The sequence below is a fragment of the Solanum dulcamara genome, chromosome 9 (assembly GCF_947179165.1).
Source record: "Solanum dulcamara chromosome 9, daSolDulc1.2, whole genome shotgun sequence".
NCBI classification, from domain to species: domain Eukaryota; kingdom Viridiplantae; phylum Streptophyta; class Magnoliopsida; order Solanales; family Solanaceae; genus Solanum; species Solanum dulcamara.
This window is the reverse complement of record NC_077245.1, coordinates 3,536,859-3,551,565: the sequence shown is the minus strand read 5'-3', so window position 1 is coordinate 3,551,565 and position 14,707 is coordinate 3,536,859. Positions and strand designations below refer to the sequence as shown.

General features: G+C 33.0%; 2 protein-coding genes and 1 long non-coding RNA gene across 3 annotated transcripts; all 3 read left to right on the top strand.

The window, feature by feature from the left end:
- The first annotated feature begins 2,577 nt into the window (after positions 1-2,577).
- On the top strand, positions 2,578-3,628 carry LOC129902849 (transcription factor MYB73-like). The gene has a single exon (XM_055978277.1). The coding sequence runs from the start codon at positions 2,715-2,717 to the stop codon at positions 3,465-3,467; it is 753 nt and encodes a 250-aa protein (XP_055834252.1). The 5' UTR covers positions 2,578-2,714; the 3' UTR covers positions 3,468-3,628.
- A 4,577-nt stretch (positions 3,629-8,205) lies between these two features.
- Positions 8,206-10,829, top strand: LOC129903942 (serpin-Z10-like). The gene is made up of 2 exons (XM_055979463.1): positions 8,206-8,666; positions 9,799-10,829. Exons 1-2 carry the CDS (start codon positions 8,262-8,264, stop codon positions 10,627-10,629), a joined length of 1,236 nt encoding a protein of 411 aa, XP_055835438.1. The 5' UTR covers positions 8,206-8,261; the 3' UTR covers positions 10,630-10,829.
- Positions 10,830-12,353: 1,524 nt separating this feature from the next.
- Positions 12,354-14,560, top strand: LOC129902143 (uncharacterized). Its single transcript, XR_008770053.1, has 2 exons — positions 12,354-12,881; positions 14,216-14,560. It is a non-coding gene; the product is annotated as an uncharacterized LOC129902143 (long non-coding RNA).
- The last annotated feature ends 147 nt before the right edge of the window (positions 14,561-14,707 follow it).

Sequence of the window (14,707 nt, the reverse complement as noted above, 5' to 3'; positions counted from 1 at the left end):
CAGACAAAAATGAAACTCAAAAGTCAAAGGAATTCAGACTCGAATCACGTGAGATTCTTTTCCAGGCTGTAAGTGGGGTCCATTCTTACGTGGAGCTACTTGAAGTCATCCTCAAGCTCCTTAAATTTATTGGTTGATTTTTCCACTTTTAACTCATCAATTAATCTCAACCGTTGATTGTAAGGTAAGATAGATCTGGATTTGGATTCCCAGCTGTTAATTCTGAAAAGTTAGTCAAAAAGTTGTAACCTAACTTGACAATTTCAATCGAGTTTTAATTTTTAAAACAAATGTTTAAGTACTAATTATAGGAATTTTTTACCATTAATAAAACGGCGTGGGAGTAATTCTATTAATATTAATAATAAAGCATGATTATGATAAAACAGCTTAGCTAATCCGGCTTTACTGCCTCTCATGTTTTAAACGCTCCCTTGTTTTATGTTAAAAAAAAAACTCTACCCAGCTAGTACGAGAATGATTGGTACTAGCATTTTCCTTTATTTCTATATTTGCCCTCATTCCTCAAAAAAATAATAATTAATCTTCTTATATAGTGATTCCTACAGTCCTACTATTAAAATTGTTAAAATCAAGTGATAGCGTTTAATGATAAATCAACTATGTTCTTTATTTTTTAATAAACATTTCGATGAAGATTTAAAAGCTATATCAATAAATGTTATTATTGTCACGCGATTATGACCTTGTGAGACATTTTCAAGAGATTTTTATATTTATATTTTTATTTCTTAAAACGAGCAGCTAAACGATTGGGTCAGATTGTTATAGGCATATAACTTGACCGTCTTATCAGGGATGGAGCCATCTTGTGGTTAGGGGATTCATCCGAAACCTCTTCGGCAGAAAGTTATACCATTTATTCATAGTTAAAATTTTTTTTTATGTATATAAAGTATATCTCGAACCCACTTCGATTAGTTTGTGTGTCTACTTATTCATATTTTGAACCTCCTTATTCAAAATTTTGAATCCGCCACTACGCCTTACATGTCGTAGAAACACAAGTTGAAAACATATCGACCTATATTCTATTCAAGTATTGATGAACAAATATGTTTGGAAGAACTTTTTAATAAAGCTAGAAATGAAGGTTATGATGCTCTTTTTAGGAAGAACACAAGTATAAAACAAAATAAAATAAAATTTCATATTTGAGCTGAACATCCATCTAACACAAATTGCATATCTTCATAAAGTAAGAATAAAATTACGTACACACCATTTTATCTAGACTCAATTTATGAAAAATCACAAAAATATATTGTTATATTATTATTTAGATTTGGTCATAAAAGTATTGAGGATGAGTTTTAGGTTTCGTGAAGTAACAAGATGTTGTGCAAGTAATTTATAAAAGAAACCATGTGATATAACTTTAGGATTAATTGTGAATGACGTAATAATATTGATCCTTTTTGTGATTCTTCTAGGAATTATGTACCATTGTTGTAGTACGGAAATTGTACACAAAAAAAAGATCGTTAATTAAAGATCCCAACGATTCATTTATGAATGTGGACTACTCCATAAGGCAAAACAAAATGCAGTGAAATTGAAGCAATAATACTTAAAAAGCTTCAATAATAATGCTCTGTTCAATGTATCCACAATCCCTTTCATTTTCTTAGACCTTATATTAATATTAAATATAGTAATTATCTTCCCTTCCCTAGATTATTGGATATCTAAATTTGTCAAATTAATATACGTGATAATAACGACAAAACATCACCAGCTTTGACAAATCTGTTTCATATCACATTTAAAAAATGTCTATCAACGATTGTCCATAACAAATTGTATTCATGTTTAATTATGAATGTCGAATTTAAGTTTTAGTATAAAATTATCTTTAACAAATTGTATTCATTCATGTTTAATTATGAATTTCGAATTTAAATTTTAGTATAAAATTATCCTTGATAAAAAATATTTTATTGCTAACATAAACTTTTCAAGGCAAATGTAAATTTAATCAAATTATTGAGAGTATTCTAGACCAGTAAAGAATGAGAAGTGTTGAAAAATATTATAGTGTATAGTGAAAGAGAATTGAGACAAACAAAGTTGAAGTGTATAGTGAAGTTATTGAAGGAATGTGTTGTTTTAGACTCTTTTAACTTTGAAGTTGTTTAAGTTATACGAAGTTGTTGAATTGTTAATTCTGAAAAAGATAGATAAGAGTTAATATTATTGGATTACTTCGAATTATACAATGATTAATATTTTTTTTTAAAAAAAGATATATTCATGATTCAATCTGAATAATTTTTTTAATTTTATTATTAAATTATAATTTATAGTATATTCATCCACGATAACCACAAACACCGAACATATATAAGAATAGATAAAACAGCTGGTTTGCAGATGTAGGCACCCTTTTTAGTTCTATAGAAGTTATAACCCCTACCAACTTTACACAAGGCACTTTCCAAGAACCAACCCTTCACCACAGTCCAAAAAACTCTAATTCTACCTAAAATGGCTAAAAAATAAAGGCATTTTCCTTAAGTTCATGCATTTGTGCCTCACATAAATCTCTATATATACACCCTTTACATCACTTAACCCCACTTACTCACTAAACTAACCATCATTATTCATCTTCAATCTCCATTTTCAAAAATCTCCCCTCCCACCCAAAAGATAAAAATAAAAATTAAAGTTTGTGTGGCTATTTTTTGAAAATGGATTTTTTTAACAGATGTTCAACTTCATCTTCATCATCAGAATCATCTTCATCAGAATCTTCGCTTTCGGGTAAAAACCCGAATAAATCTGAGAGAATAAAGGGACCATGGAGCGCTGAAGAAGATAAAATTTTAACGAAACTTGTTGAGCGATACGGGGCTAGGAATTGGTCTTTGATTAGTAAATACATAAAGGGTAGGTCCGGCAAATCATGCCGGCTCCGGTGGTGTAATCAATTAAGTCCTAATGTTGAACACCGGCCGTTTTCTCCGGCGGAGGATGAGGCTATTTTGGCTGCTCATGCCAAATATGGGAATCGATGGGCTACCATTGCCCGATTACTTCCGGGTCGGACCGATAATGCGGTTAAAAATCACTGGAATTCGACATTAAAGAGGCGTTATCAGCAATTACTTCAGCAACAACAGCAGCAAAATAAGAACCCGATGGGTTCTTCTGATGTGAAAATGAATGGGTCCGCATCCGGATCCGGATCTGGATTCGGGTTGTGTGCTGATGAGAGTCCAAAAGGGAATTATAATAATAATAATTACGCTGTTATGAATAATTGTAGCGGTGAATTTGATGACCCGATGACGACTTTGTCTCTTGCCCCGCCGGGAATGGGCGGAGATGAGTTGCCGGAGAGGAAAACGGAGAGTTTTCCGGCGGGATTTTGGGATGTGATGAGGGGTGTTATTGCTAGAGAAGTGAGGGAATATGTTGCTTCTACGGGGTTTCCTAATTAGCACTTAAAAAAACCAAAAAGTAAAAAAAAGGTGGTGTAATTGTTTGTTATTAATTTGTCAATTTTAAAGTTGGCTTTAAGCTTTGATAATCACTTTTTGATTGTTGATAAATATGCTTATAAATTGATTAATTACATGTTAAATATGTTTTGGAAGCTTAATCTTGAATTCCATCCTTATCAACTCTTTTTAACTTTTAAGTACTTTTTTATTTGCTGCCTAAAAAGTGTCTTCCTAAAGTACCAAACGACCAAATTCCCAATAATATGTCTATTGGATGTGTTAGAGAGAATTTTATTCAATTTATTAAAAAAATTGGGGGACCTAACTTTTTATTATTGAATAGCAGCATTTAATTAAAAAATAGTTTGATATACTAATTTCTTTCATCATGTATAAAGCTCCAAAAAGAGAAAAAAAAACACAAAAAAAATTAAATTTATGATCTCTCAACTACATGACATCAATTTTATCAGTTACACTGAATCGCCCCTCCAAATGGTTGCAGCATTTGTCCAAGATAATTTAGAGGAAATGATGAGGAGTTGGTCGTTGAAATTCTATCATATAGTATATGAACAAGTCTTCAATACTTGTCCTAAACAGTATTTTGTTTTATCCCCATCATGGTGTATTATTGTTAGTGACAGATTTAAGAATTTGGACAATGTGAATTTCAAGTTCAAAGTAGGTGTGTATTATATATACAACTTCCATCAAACCAGCATATTTATATCCACCAATTATTATCCAATTATAATTGGGTGATTATACAAGTTATGAGTAATTGGTAAAGTTGTTGTCATGTGACCAGGAGGTCACGGGTTCAAGCCTTGGAAACAGCCTCTGGCAGAAATGCAAGGCAAGGCTGCGTACAATAGACCCTTGTGGTCAGGCCCTTCCCCGGACCCCGCGCATAGCGGAAGCTTTAGTGCACCGGACTGCCCTTTTTATACAAGTTATGAGTCTCTAAAATTCAATAAAGTCAAACTTCTAAGCTTCTATTTTTGGTAGAACATGATTCACATATAGAATGTACATTTAGTTGTCATTTATCTTCATTTCAGCTGTTAAGTCGCGGTCGAACTCTAATTCTAAAAAATAAGTCAGGCCTTCTAACTAAAGTTCTACAAAGATGATAGAGGGCCAACTATCGTTGTCTTGCATAAAATGATGTCATTTCACTTTAAAATCCTTCTTTGTAATCAAATTTGATAATACATCACAGCAACAAAAAAAAAAAAAATTACGCTATTTGTTATAGTATAATTTTTCCGACAAAAGAAATTCAATAGAATTCTCATCCCTACCTCCCACTTATATAATTTGATAAATAAGTATTTGTACCTGGTATTTAAACCAAATCACATAAGTTACTATAATTATAACAATAACAATTACATGTTCAATATAATTCACAAATGAGCATGTTTAATTAATCATATGATTAAGTGTATACATATAGATAAAAGTTATTCTTCTATTAATTTATTGTAAACACCGGATCGAAATTCTATCCTTTGGATTTTAGCTAACAAGTCAATCTTATCCGGGCGATACGATGGCCGTTCTTTGCTGATTGGCCCTTGGGAAGATTCACGTTCCAAATATTCAAAAGGGAAAACACCATAAGCATCGCTGGACATTTCATAATGAGCTCTTTTATTTAATTTTTTTACAAACTTTCAAGGGACAAAGAAAAAGAAAGGAATATACAAAATATTATTATGTTTTGTCTTTTTAGTTTGGAATAAAGTGTGTTAGAGGGAATGTTCCTACTAGTTGCCACTTGCCACTTTACATATTTTGGTTAAAATCAAAAACATGTTCCATATTTTGAACGTGCTAGTCTTTTATTCATGTGAACGAGTTTTTTTTTAAAAAAAAAATTGGGTAGCTTTACAAAACGTTACAACATCAAATAACTAACCAATAGATAAAGTAGCAAAAGTAAAATTATCTTATGTCTTTTTTTACAGAAAAACAATGAAAATCATGCATTTCAAAGACATAATTGTAAACTCATTATATTTTAAGTTATAGATAAATAAATACATACTTTGAACGATATCTTTTACATCCAATTTGAGTTCAATGAACCTAACGTCCAACAAGAACAATTTATGTAACTAATTCTTGTATGACTATTTTATGTTATATCTAGACAATACTCGATTATTTACTAACATTTTACTCTAATATTTGAAATTCAAATTTTCATATTTAAGGTATTATCCTTGGTAAGCTGAAAGATTGTCATGTCTTATCTAATCACATTTTTCCAAGTACTTTTTTTGACCTACCTCTATCTCTATTCAAACTCACCGTAGTCAACCTCTCATTAATCGGAGCTAGGGGTGTGCAAAAATCGATCCTACCAATAAACCAAATCGATTTTTTTTATTGGGATATTGTTATTAGGATATTGGGTTAACAAGTTTCTAATGGCTTTATAAAAAAAATTATTGAATTATCGGTTCAGTTTCGATTTTTAGTATTAGATTATTGGGTAAATCGATAACCTACTAAGACGGTAGTAATGTACTACTTTAACCTTCATAAATATTAAATATTAGTAATAATTTAACATAACTAGTCACTATATCAGTACGCTACAATCTTCACAATACTTCTACTTCACAGTAGGCCACCTTAGTCCTTACTCAAAACCTAAAGATTAAATTAAGAACTAAGATTGCTCAAGATAGTACGTCTTGATGGATTGCTTGGTTTTGGTTTTAATTTTAGTTTTACTTTATAATTGTAGCTTTTGCAAGTTCGTAAACGTGTGTAATTTGATTAACATCAGAAATTCCATATTTTATGTTTTGGTTGTAAAATATAATTGTAGTCTTCGTACTACATCTGCTCTTATTGATGCAATTTCTCTATATTTTTCTTGTTTCAGTATATCAAAACATTTACATGCTTACAACTGATTTGCTTGTTTCAGTGTATCGCTCCAAATTGTTAGAGAAGTGAGAAGTCATATGTTTATTTTATGATCATTTTCTTATTGGGTAAACTCGAAAACCTAATTGTTAACGGCAAAAAACCTGATAAATTGAAAATCAATAAAAATATCTTATTGGTTTGTTATTGATTTAGTGTATTTAAAATCGAAAATCGATAAAATGAATCAATAATACATAAAATCGAACCGAACCGACCGATGCACACCCCTAATCGGACCATTTGTGCATCTTCCTTTTATATGATTGAACTATCTCATTCTTGCTTTCATCGTCTTGTCCACCACAGATGTCACTTCTACCTTGTCATGATGAATATATTTGTTCCTGATCTTATCACTCCTCGTATCCCGCATATCCAATTCAACAATCCTATTTTCGCTACTTTCATCATTTGGGCGTGCGGGTACTTTTGATTGACTAACACTTTATCCCATACAACATAGCTAATCTACAACCATCCTGTAAAACTTATATTTAAGTTTTATAGCCCGTTTGGATTGACTTATAAGCTGATTATAAATGTTTTCATTTTTTTGAATATTTGGCTAGTCAACTTAAAGTTATTTTGTTCTTAAAATACTCCCAATAAATAATTGAGTTTGTTTGGATGAACTATTTTAAGCAGCTTATAAGTTGAAAACAGCTTATAAATAGAAAAAAAAATTGGGTTGCACCTACTTATCTTTTTTAAAACTTATTAGCAACTTTCAACTTATATGTTGCTTCAAATAAGTCCATCCAAATAGGCTCTTAATTCATCATTTTTTATCACACAAAACACCAGATGTGAGCCTCTATTTCATCCACCTACTGCAATACTATGTAACTTCATCGTCAATCTCTCATTATCTTGGATTATTGACCGAAGATATTTTGAAACGTCTTTCCTTAAAAATAAATCATTTGGTGAATCTTGACCAAATTGATTATTTTAAAGCAATAAAAGTATATTTAGTTTATTTTATGGAGAAACTATCTTATTAGACACACATCTATATCATATATATTAATTCTACCTATATTTTGAAATAATAAATATCTTACTACTAATTAAGAGTATCTTACTATATATATATATTGAGGAGTATACATCAAAATAAATGCATTTTAGCTATCAGATATACTAAAAAATTGGGAGAGAGGCGCGCGAGATGGTGGTGGTGGTAGTGGTGAGGAGGCGAGCGAGATGGTCATGTATCCTAGATACATGCGAATCACACTAGATATGCACTAGATACATTTATTTGTATGTATTCGGTGTGATTCACATGTATCTGGGATACCAGATAGACAGGAGAGTGACGAGCGAGATGGGAGGGAGGCGAGCGAAATTTGTCTCTGTATCCCAAGTACAAGTGAATTCATTTGGATACAGTGTATCTAAATCAAATTGTACCTAATTTTGACTCTATGTAACTCGGAATACATGTATTTTGACATATTTAAACGTATCTGGATGCACCAAAATCTAGTAATATTCATAATATTGCAAATTAGAGTATATCTAAGCAATTAGCTCATAATAAACTAATAGGATTCAGGTAAATTTTCCATTTAATATATCATGAATCTCAAAAAATCTTTCTATTTTTTTCTTAAATAGTTTACCTTGTCCATTGAAATATCTTCTTATAAAATATGACGTAATCACGTAAATATGGGCGTATTTTGTTGGACGTGATTTACGTCCTAAAATCTCGTAACAGAGTAGGATTATAGCAAAAGAACCGGCGGATTTCGTTCAGAATAACTGCGAAATCAGTAGAGATTAGGGTTTTATTATACCTTTCAACTTTCTTCCCTACTGATCAACAAATCCATGGCGAAACGAAAAGAAGAGAAAATTGATTATTGCCCACAAGTCACAAGTCGAATTATTCTAAATGAGATTCAAAAGGATCTTAAAAAAACTAAAAATTCCAATACTAACATATTGCTCTCTCCACTATCTTTCCACGCCGTACTCAACATGATGGCCGCCGGTGCAACGGGAGATACATTGTATCAGATGCTACGATTTCTCGGTGTTAGGGATATTAATGATTTAAGTTCCAAGTTTTTAAATATGGCTACTGTTATTGAGAACAATAGTAATGGTGGCCCTGATTTGAGTTTCCTTAATGGAATGTGGGTGGCTCATACACATGAAATTAGAGACTCTTTCAAACATTTAACCAACACGCTCTATAAAATTGAGCCTAAAATTGTTGATTTTAAACTCAAGGTGTGTTATCTGTTTAATTTTGTTATTGTTACTGTTTTTATTGAGATTATAATATGCATCACATGCAAATCTGTACAGCTGACAAAGTTAGTTAATTTGTTATTTAGTTAGTTAGTTGGGGAGACACCTCTATTCAGTTAGTTAGGCATCTTCCATTCAGTTAGTTAGGGATCTTTTCTAATTCTACTTCATTGCTTTGCATTTCACAGAATTCCTCTTCTCCTCTCTCAGTTCAGTCGATATGTTTCATACCTTCATTGATGCTCTTCATTAAGTTTACAATATTTGAGCTCTAGAGACTTGATTTTGACAGTTTTCTTTTTCTGAATGCAATGCTCTGTATTGCTTGTCTTATTAGTTGTCATGTTTTCTACACTGTTGTATTTCTTTTCTCATATCTAGTTTGATGTAATTGAGTTGAGGGTCTTAGGAAAACTGTCTCTTTACCTCCACGAGAAATGAGTAGTGTTTGCCTACAATCTACTCTTTCCGGAATCCACTTATAGGATTACATTGGACAGGTTGTTGTTGTTATTAAGTTAGTATATCTTTTGAGATTTGTTTGCTGGAAAAAGAGGACAGGAAGTTGCTGCTTTAATTTGTTCCTTTTTTTTTTGGAACTTGCTGTTATAGTGTCAAACATTTCTGCCTAATTTTTAATTTAAAAATTGCACTGATATGGCGTCTAAATTTTTTTAAGGGAACGTGACATATTATTTTTTATTGGTGTTTAGTTGAAAAATAGTTCTAGAAACAAGTTAACTAAATTTTAGAAACACTGAATCACAAATGACACTTTTGTTATTCCTAGTTCTCTATAGTGACTTTGGAGAGACCGGCGGATTCAGAATTTGAACTTTTAAATTTCATTGAATCATTAATGATAAGTTTGTTGTTCTTGGAACTCGATCACGTCTCAGGTGACCTTGTGAAATCTATTGCTTCTTTAGTCTCTGAATTATCATAGACATTATTTCAGCAAACTATTAACTATTAAGAGCTAGCTTAATTATTGCTTCCGCTGGAATTTGAACCGCGTACTTTACATGTGAAACGTCTTACCTTATCTGCAAGCTATTTTGTTGTACAATGCTTAAATCCATAAATAACTGAGTTTTGTATAATTCTGCAGAATGAGGTGGTAGAAGATGTTAACACCTGGGCAGAGTCTGCATCAAGAGGCCTTATCAAAGATATTCTACAGCCCAAGCACATCAGAGATGAAACAACGGTCCTTCTAGCAAACGCCCTCTATTTTAAAGGTACATGGAAATTTAATGAAGAACGCACCAGAGACAAAGACTTTTACCTACTCAACGGTGACACAATCTCAGTTCCCTTCATGACTGGCTGCGACAATTTCACCTATGGATCATTTGAAGGCTATCAAGTTACTAAAATTCCATATGAATTTGGAAAAAAGGGGGATAACAAAGAGTTCTCTATGTTTATCTTCCTTCCAACTGAAAAAAATGGATTGCCTAGCTTATTGGAAAAAGTTGATTCTGATCCGAAATTCTTTACCCAAAAATTCGACCTTCGGTACGTATCACTTAATGCATTCTACATCCCAAAGTTCAAATTCACATACACTGCAATGAAACAAATTATAAGAACAATGAAGGAAATGGGATTGACTCTGCCTTTCAGTAAAGAATGCATCGAGATCACAGAGATTGTGAAAACGGAGGGGTCATTCTTTATCAACAGGATAATACAAAAAGCATTTATCGAAGTAAACGAGAAGGGTACTGAGGCAGCAGCTGTTACTGTGGTGTCTGATGATGACATGGGATGTTCGATGTATGATGAACCCCCTAGGCAAAAGTTTGTAGCAGATCACCCTTTCTTGTTCATGGTAAGGGAAGACGTTTCAAATTTGGTGCTTTTCACTGGAGCTGTGCTAAATCCATCAAATGATCATTCAGATAATAACTCATCAAGTGATTCGGATGATAATTAAGGACAAAAAGAGGCATGGGAGAACTTATTTTCGTATTTTTTTCAAAATTTTTGCTATTTGTTTAATAACTTTGATGGTTTATGTTTTCCTTTTTAGTCATTCAGAGGTTCAACTTAGAATTTGAAGCATGTTTAGCTTCTTCTGCTTATAGAACATGAACTCGATGGTGCTCTCTTTACAACTCTGTTGTTTTCGCGGAAGTTTAAGTTGCTTGAATTGTCACTTTGATTTTTTCATTGCTATGATTAAATTGCTTCGTTTGGTGTAAACAATAGGTGTGAAGTAAGTATTAACCTAAATTCTTTGACTAGTTATGATTAGGAAATATGTCCCGCCCATGGACTTGCTAAAATGTATACCTAATAAGAATTCAAAATCACATGTTAAAAGGTTTCATTCTAGTTCGTCGCATGAAGTTTACCTAGTGCGTTTTACATCTCCTATGTGGTTTATGAGCGATTACATAGTGAGGAGTTTATCCAGTACGCACAAAATGTGTTAGGATAAAAAATTATTAGGTGTCATGCGGAAGCTAGCAACGCAAACCTCGAAAGACCATAAGTAAGAAGACAAAAACGAGAAATATATCAAAACAAACACAAATATTTAACGTGGTTCGGTCAATCGACCTACATCCACAAGAGGAGATGAGCAATTCACTATAAATATGAGAGTACAAAATATCGAGAGAAATAACCTCACACAATTCACTCGGAATACAAAGAGGTTCACACAAGTGATAACGTATCACTTGTATCTCACAGTTTCTCCCCCCCCCCCCACAAAACTCTCAAAACCCCTTAGGACTACATTGTGAATGCTACCAAGTTAGAAATAATAAGCCTCGTTTATAAAGTCATAAACTTTTTCCTATAAGAAAAAGAACTAGCCAAATATGGAGACATTGTGTTTTTCTTTTAGGAAAAGGAAAACCTAATTATACTAGGAAAGTCAGAGAAAACACCCAACAAAATGTTCACCACATAGTGCTCACCCAAAGGGCAAAGGCTATGATAAATGTTGTTGCGGCTGTGGGTTTTCCTAGAGTTTCAAAAAAATAATAATAATAATATGCTTATGAATTCCCAATGCAAATGTCGGACACCGAGTGGAAAACCAATAGAATTGACAAAAAGAGGGGGGACTCGTTTATTTTATTAATTTTGAGGTATTAAATTTTCACTTAAAATCAGGCTTATGACTACTGTCTATTCATTTCTAATAAATACAACATTCTCCCATCTTCTCTATTAATCGCTTTTCTCTCTCCATCAATATATGTATACTTAAAAATACTTGTAACTTGTACAGAGAAATTCAACGTCTAATAGATAAACTAATCGTTGAGTTGTGACATTTGGTATCAATGCCTTTATGCGCAACATTTGGCAGTCGTTGGGCAAACTTCAATATTCAATTGATTTTAGGTGGATTACACATCATTAAAATAGATCTGAGTCAAATATTAACTGAATTTAAATAAATTTCAATAAAATGTTAGTGAGATAAACCTCATCGAGGATGCATAATTATCAAAAAAAAGTGCACGTAACAACCTAGGCTAAAAATCCATATTGGAAAAAAATAGAAGAGATGCTCGATATCTAAGTAACCGTGCTAGATACAAAAGTAGACAATTAATTAGCGAATTGGATTGTTACAATCGTCATATAAAAAGTATAAAAATGCATAAAAGTTGGTTTAACTATAATAATATTTGGAAATTCTATTCTAAATCTTGGGTCTATTACTTCTCCCCACTTTAGGCCTATTGGGCCTTTAACATAGCCTCAAAAAGGCCTGTAAGTGAAGCCCTAATAGTATACCCATTGATCGCAAAAAACCTGAAATCTCGAAGTTCTTCAGCAAATCGACTCGAATCGAACAAGAGAGAGAGAGAGAGAGAGCGCAAAGATGAATTCAATGGTGGCTTTGGGGAAGAAATTCACGAGAAATATTCAAGATAACAAACGCAGGCTGTTATCAGCTAAGTATGAATTGAGGCGAAAGTTGTATAAAGCCTTTGTTCAAGATCCTGAGCTTCCCCCTGAAATGAGAGAAGCTCATCGTTACAAGCTCTCAAAGCTGCCAAGGAACAGCTCCTTTACACGAATCAGAAATCGTTGCATTTTTACCGGTCGCCCTCGTGCTGTTTATGAAAAGTTTCGAATGTCTCGTATTGTTTTCCGTGGTTTGGCTGCTCGGGGTGCTTTGCAGGGTGTAAAGAAAGCTTCTTGGTAGACAATACCCAGGTAATTTTGATTATTGGTTTTTTTTTCTCACTTTGATAGTGCCTGGGGTTTGATGGAATAATTTAGTGCAAAAAACCATTTTTGAATTTGAATTGTGCAACTCGGTTGTATGGTTGAGCAAAAGGTGTTTGTTAAAATGTCTAGCTGGGCTTCATTCAAAAAACGAAGGAGTAGGCTGAGCAAAACTCTACTTTACAAACTTTCCTGATAGAGAAACTGCCGCCTTGATTCTGAGCTTAAATCTGCAACCCAAATGTTAAATTCCCAAAAGTAAACCGTCCGCTATGATGAAGAAAGAAAACAACTGCCTTAGCGCTTATACATTTGATGAAAAATGCTGCAATCGAGATTTGCAGCTTTAAGACTGTAATGTATGGTATGGCTAGTTCTTCTGTAAGGTAGCACGGTATAAGTAAAATTAGTCTTCTTGCTGAAATCCTCAAAATGAGATAAGATGAATTTCTAGACCGGACATATTTTTTTTTCATTGTGCAAGAGTATTGAAGCAGAACTATCTTTTCCATATGTGGATATATGATCATTTTACCTCTGAGATTGTAGTAACCTTTTTTAGTAGTTACTGCATTACATGACATGTTAGGACACAGATCAAGTCCTCTGCTGTTATACTTCTTTATTTACAGTAATTTATCACCATGAGAAACATACATTTGTTCCTAAGATTTAGAATACAAACCATTGAGAGCCTTAGTGATGATTTTATTTATGGACGTTCAATGAGATTGCAACTATATAGGAATACCATATTTTTTGTGATGAGGATTTTGAATTTTATAAGAGATTGAAACTGCATTCACAGCAGCATGGTTTGATGGGAGATGTCACTTGTTGCCACAAGAGTCATAAATATGCTCCTGGTTCACCCTTATCTCTATAGGGGCTTACATACGAGCATAGTGCTTATGATCGTGTTAACTGCATGCCTCCTGAGTCTTTCTCTACTGTTCTTTTTAGTTCGCCTTCCTCTTGTAATTGCCAACCCCTACTTGTTTGGAATTGAAGCGATTTTTAGTACATCTACAGGACGATGAAACTATATATGATATGCCATTAGACCAGTTGTTTCATTCACATCAGATGTGAAACGATATTCTCCCCTTTGTAGTAGTTGTTGTTCCTCTTGTAATTGACCCTTCATTTCTTCTATCTCTTTTCATTTGTTGCGATACCTTGGAAATATAATGCTGCCACTTCTAAGAGTACTTTATTTGAACAAAATTTTTTTTTTAATCATTATTTTCCTTCACAAATTCTATCTTAACCAGGTTGACCATTTTTTTAATTATAACATGACGTTGATTGTCTTAACGCAGGATTTCTTCTTTTCAAGATTTAGGAGTACTACTACTGGATCTCATATACTAAAGCCAAGTAGATTATAGTGGGACAAAGTTTTCTATTTCAGGAGTTGGCTCAGCTTTACAAATAATTGTCATGTTACAGTCTCTAGCTCGTCCCACATTCGGGATTTGTTTTTGCCAGTATATTTTTCTTCATCTTTGCCTCAAGATTTCTGGATGTTCTTAATCTGCTTGGTAGAACTTTGCTAAAGCTTTTCACTGTCTTTGAAACTTTTGATTTATGAGCAGACCTGTACTCTATTTCTAGCTTTGAACTAACTGCTTATCAGGGATTTGCATGCATCATGCATCTGTCTATATTCACTTCTCCCTGGTTTCTATCCTCTTATCACCCTACCCTAAACGCTGTATGTTATGCTTGTGTACAAAAGAAATGTCCCCAACACAAGTTCTTTTATCAATTGGATGTACTATACACAGAACAGCCTGTGATGCATCACATAG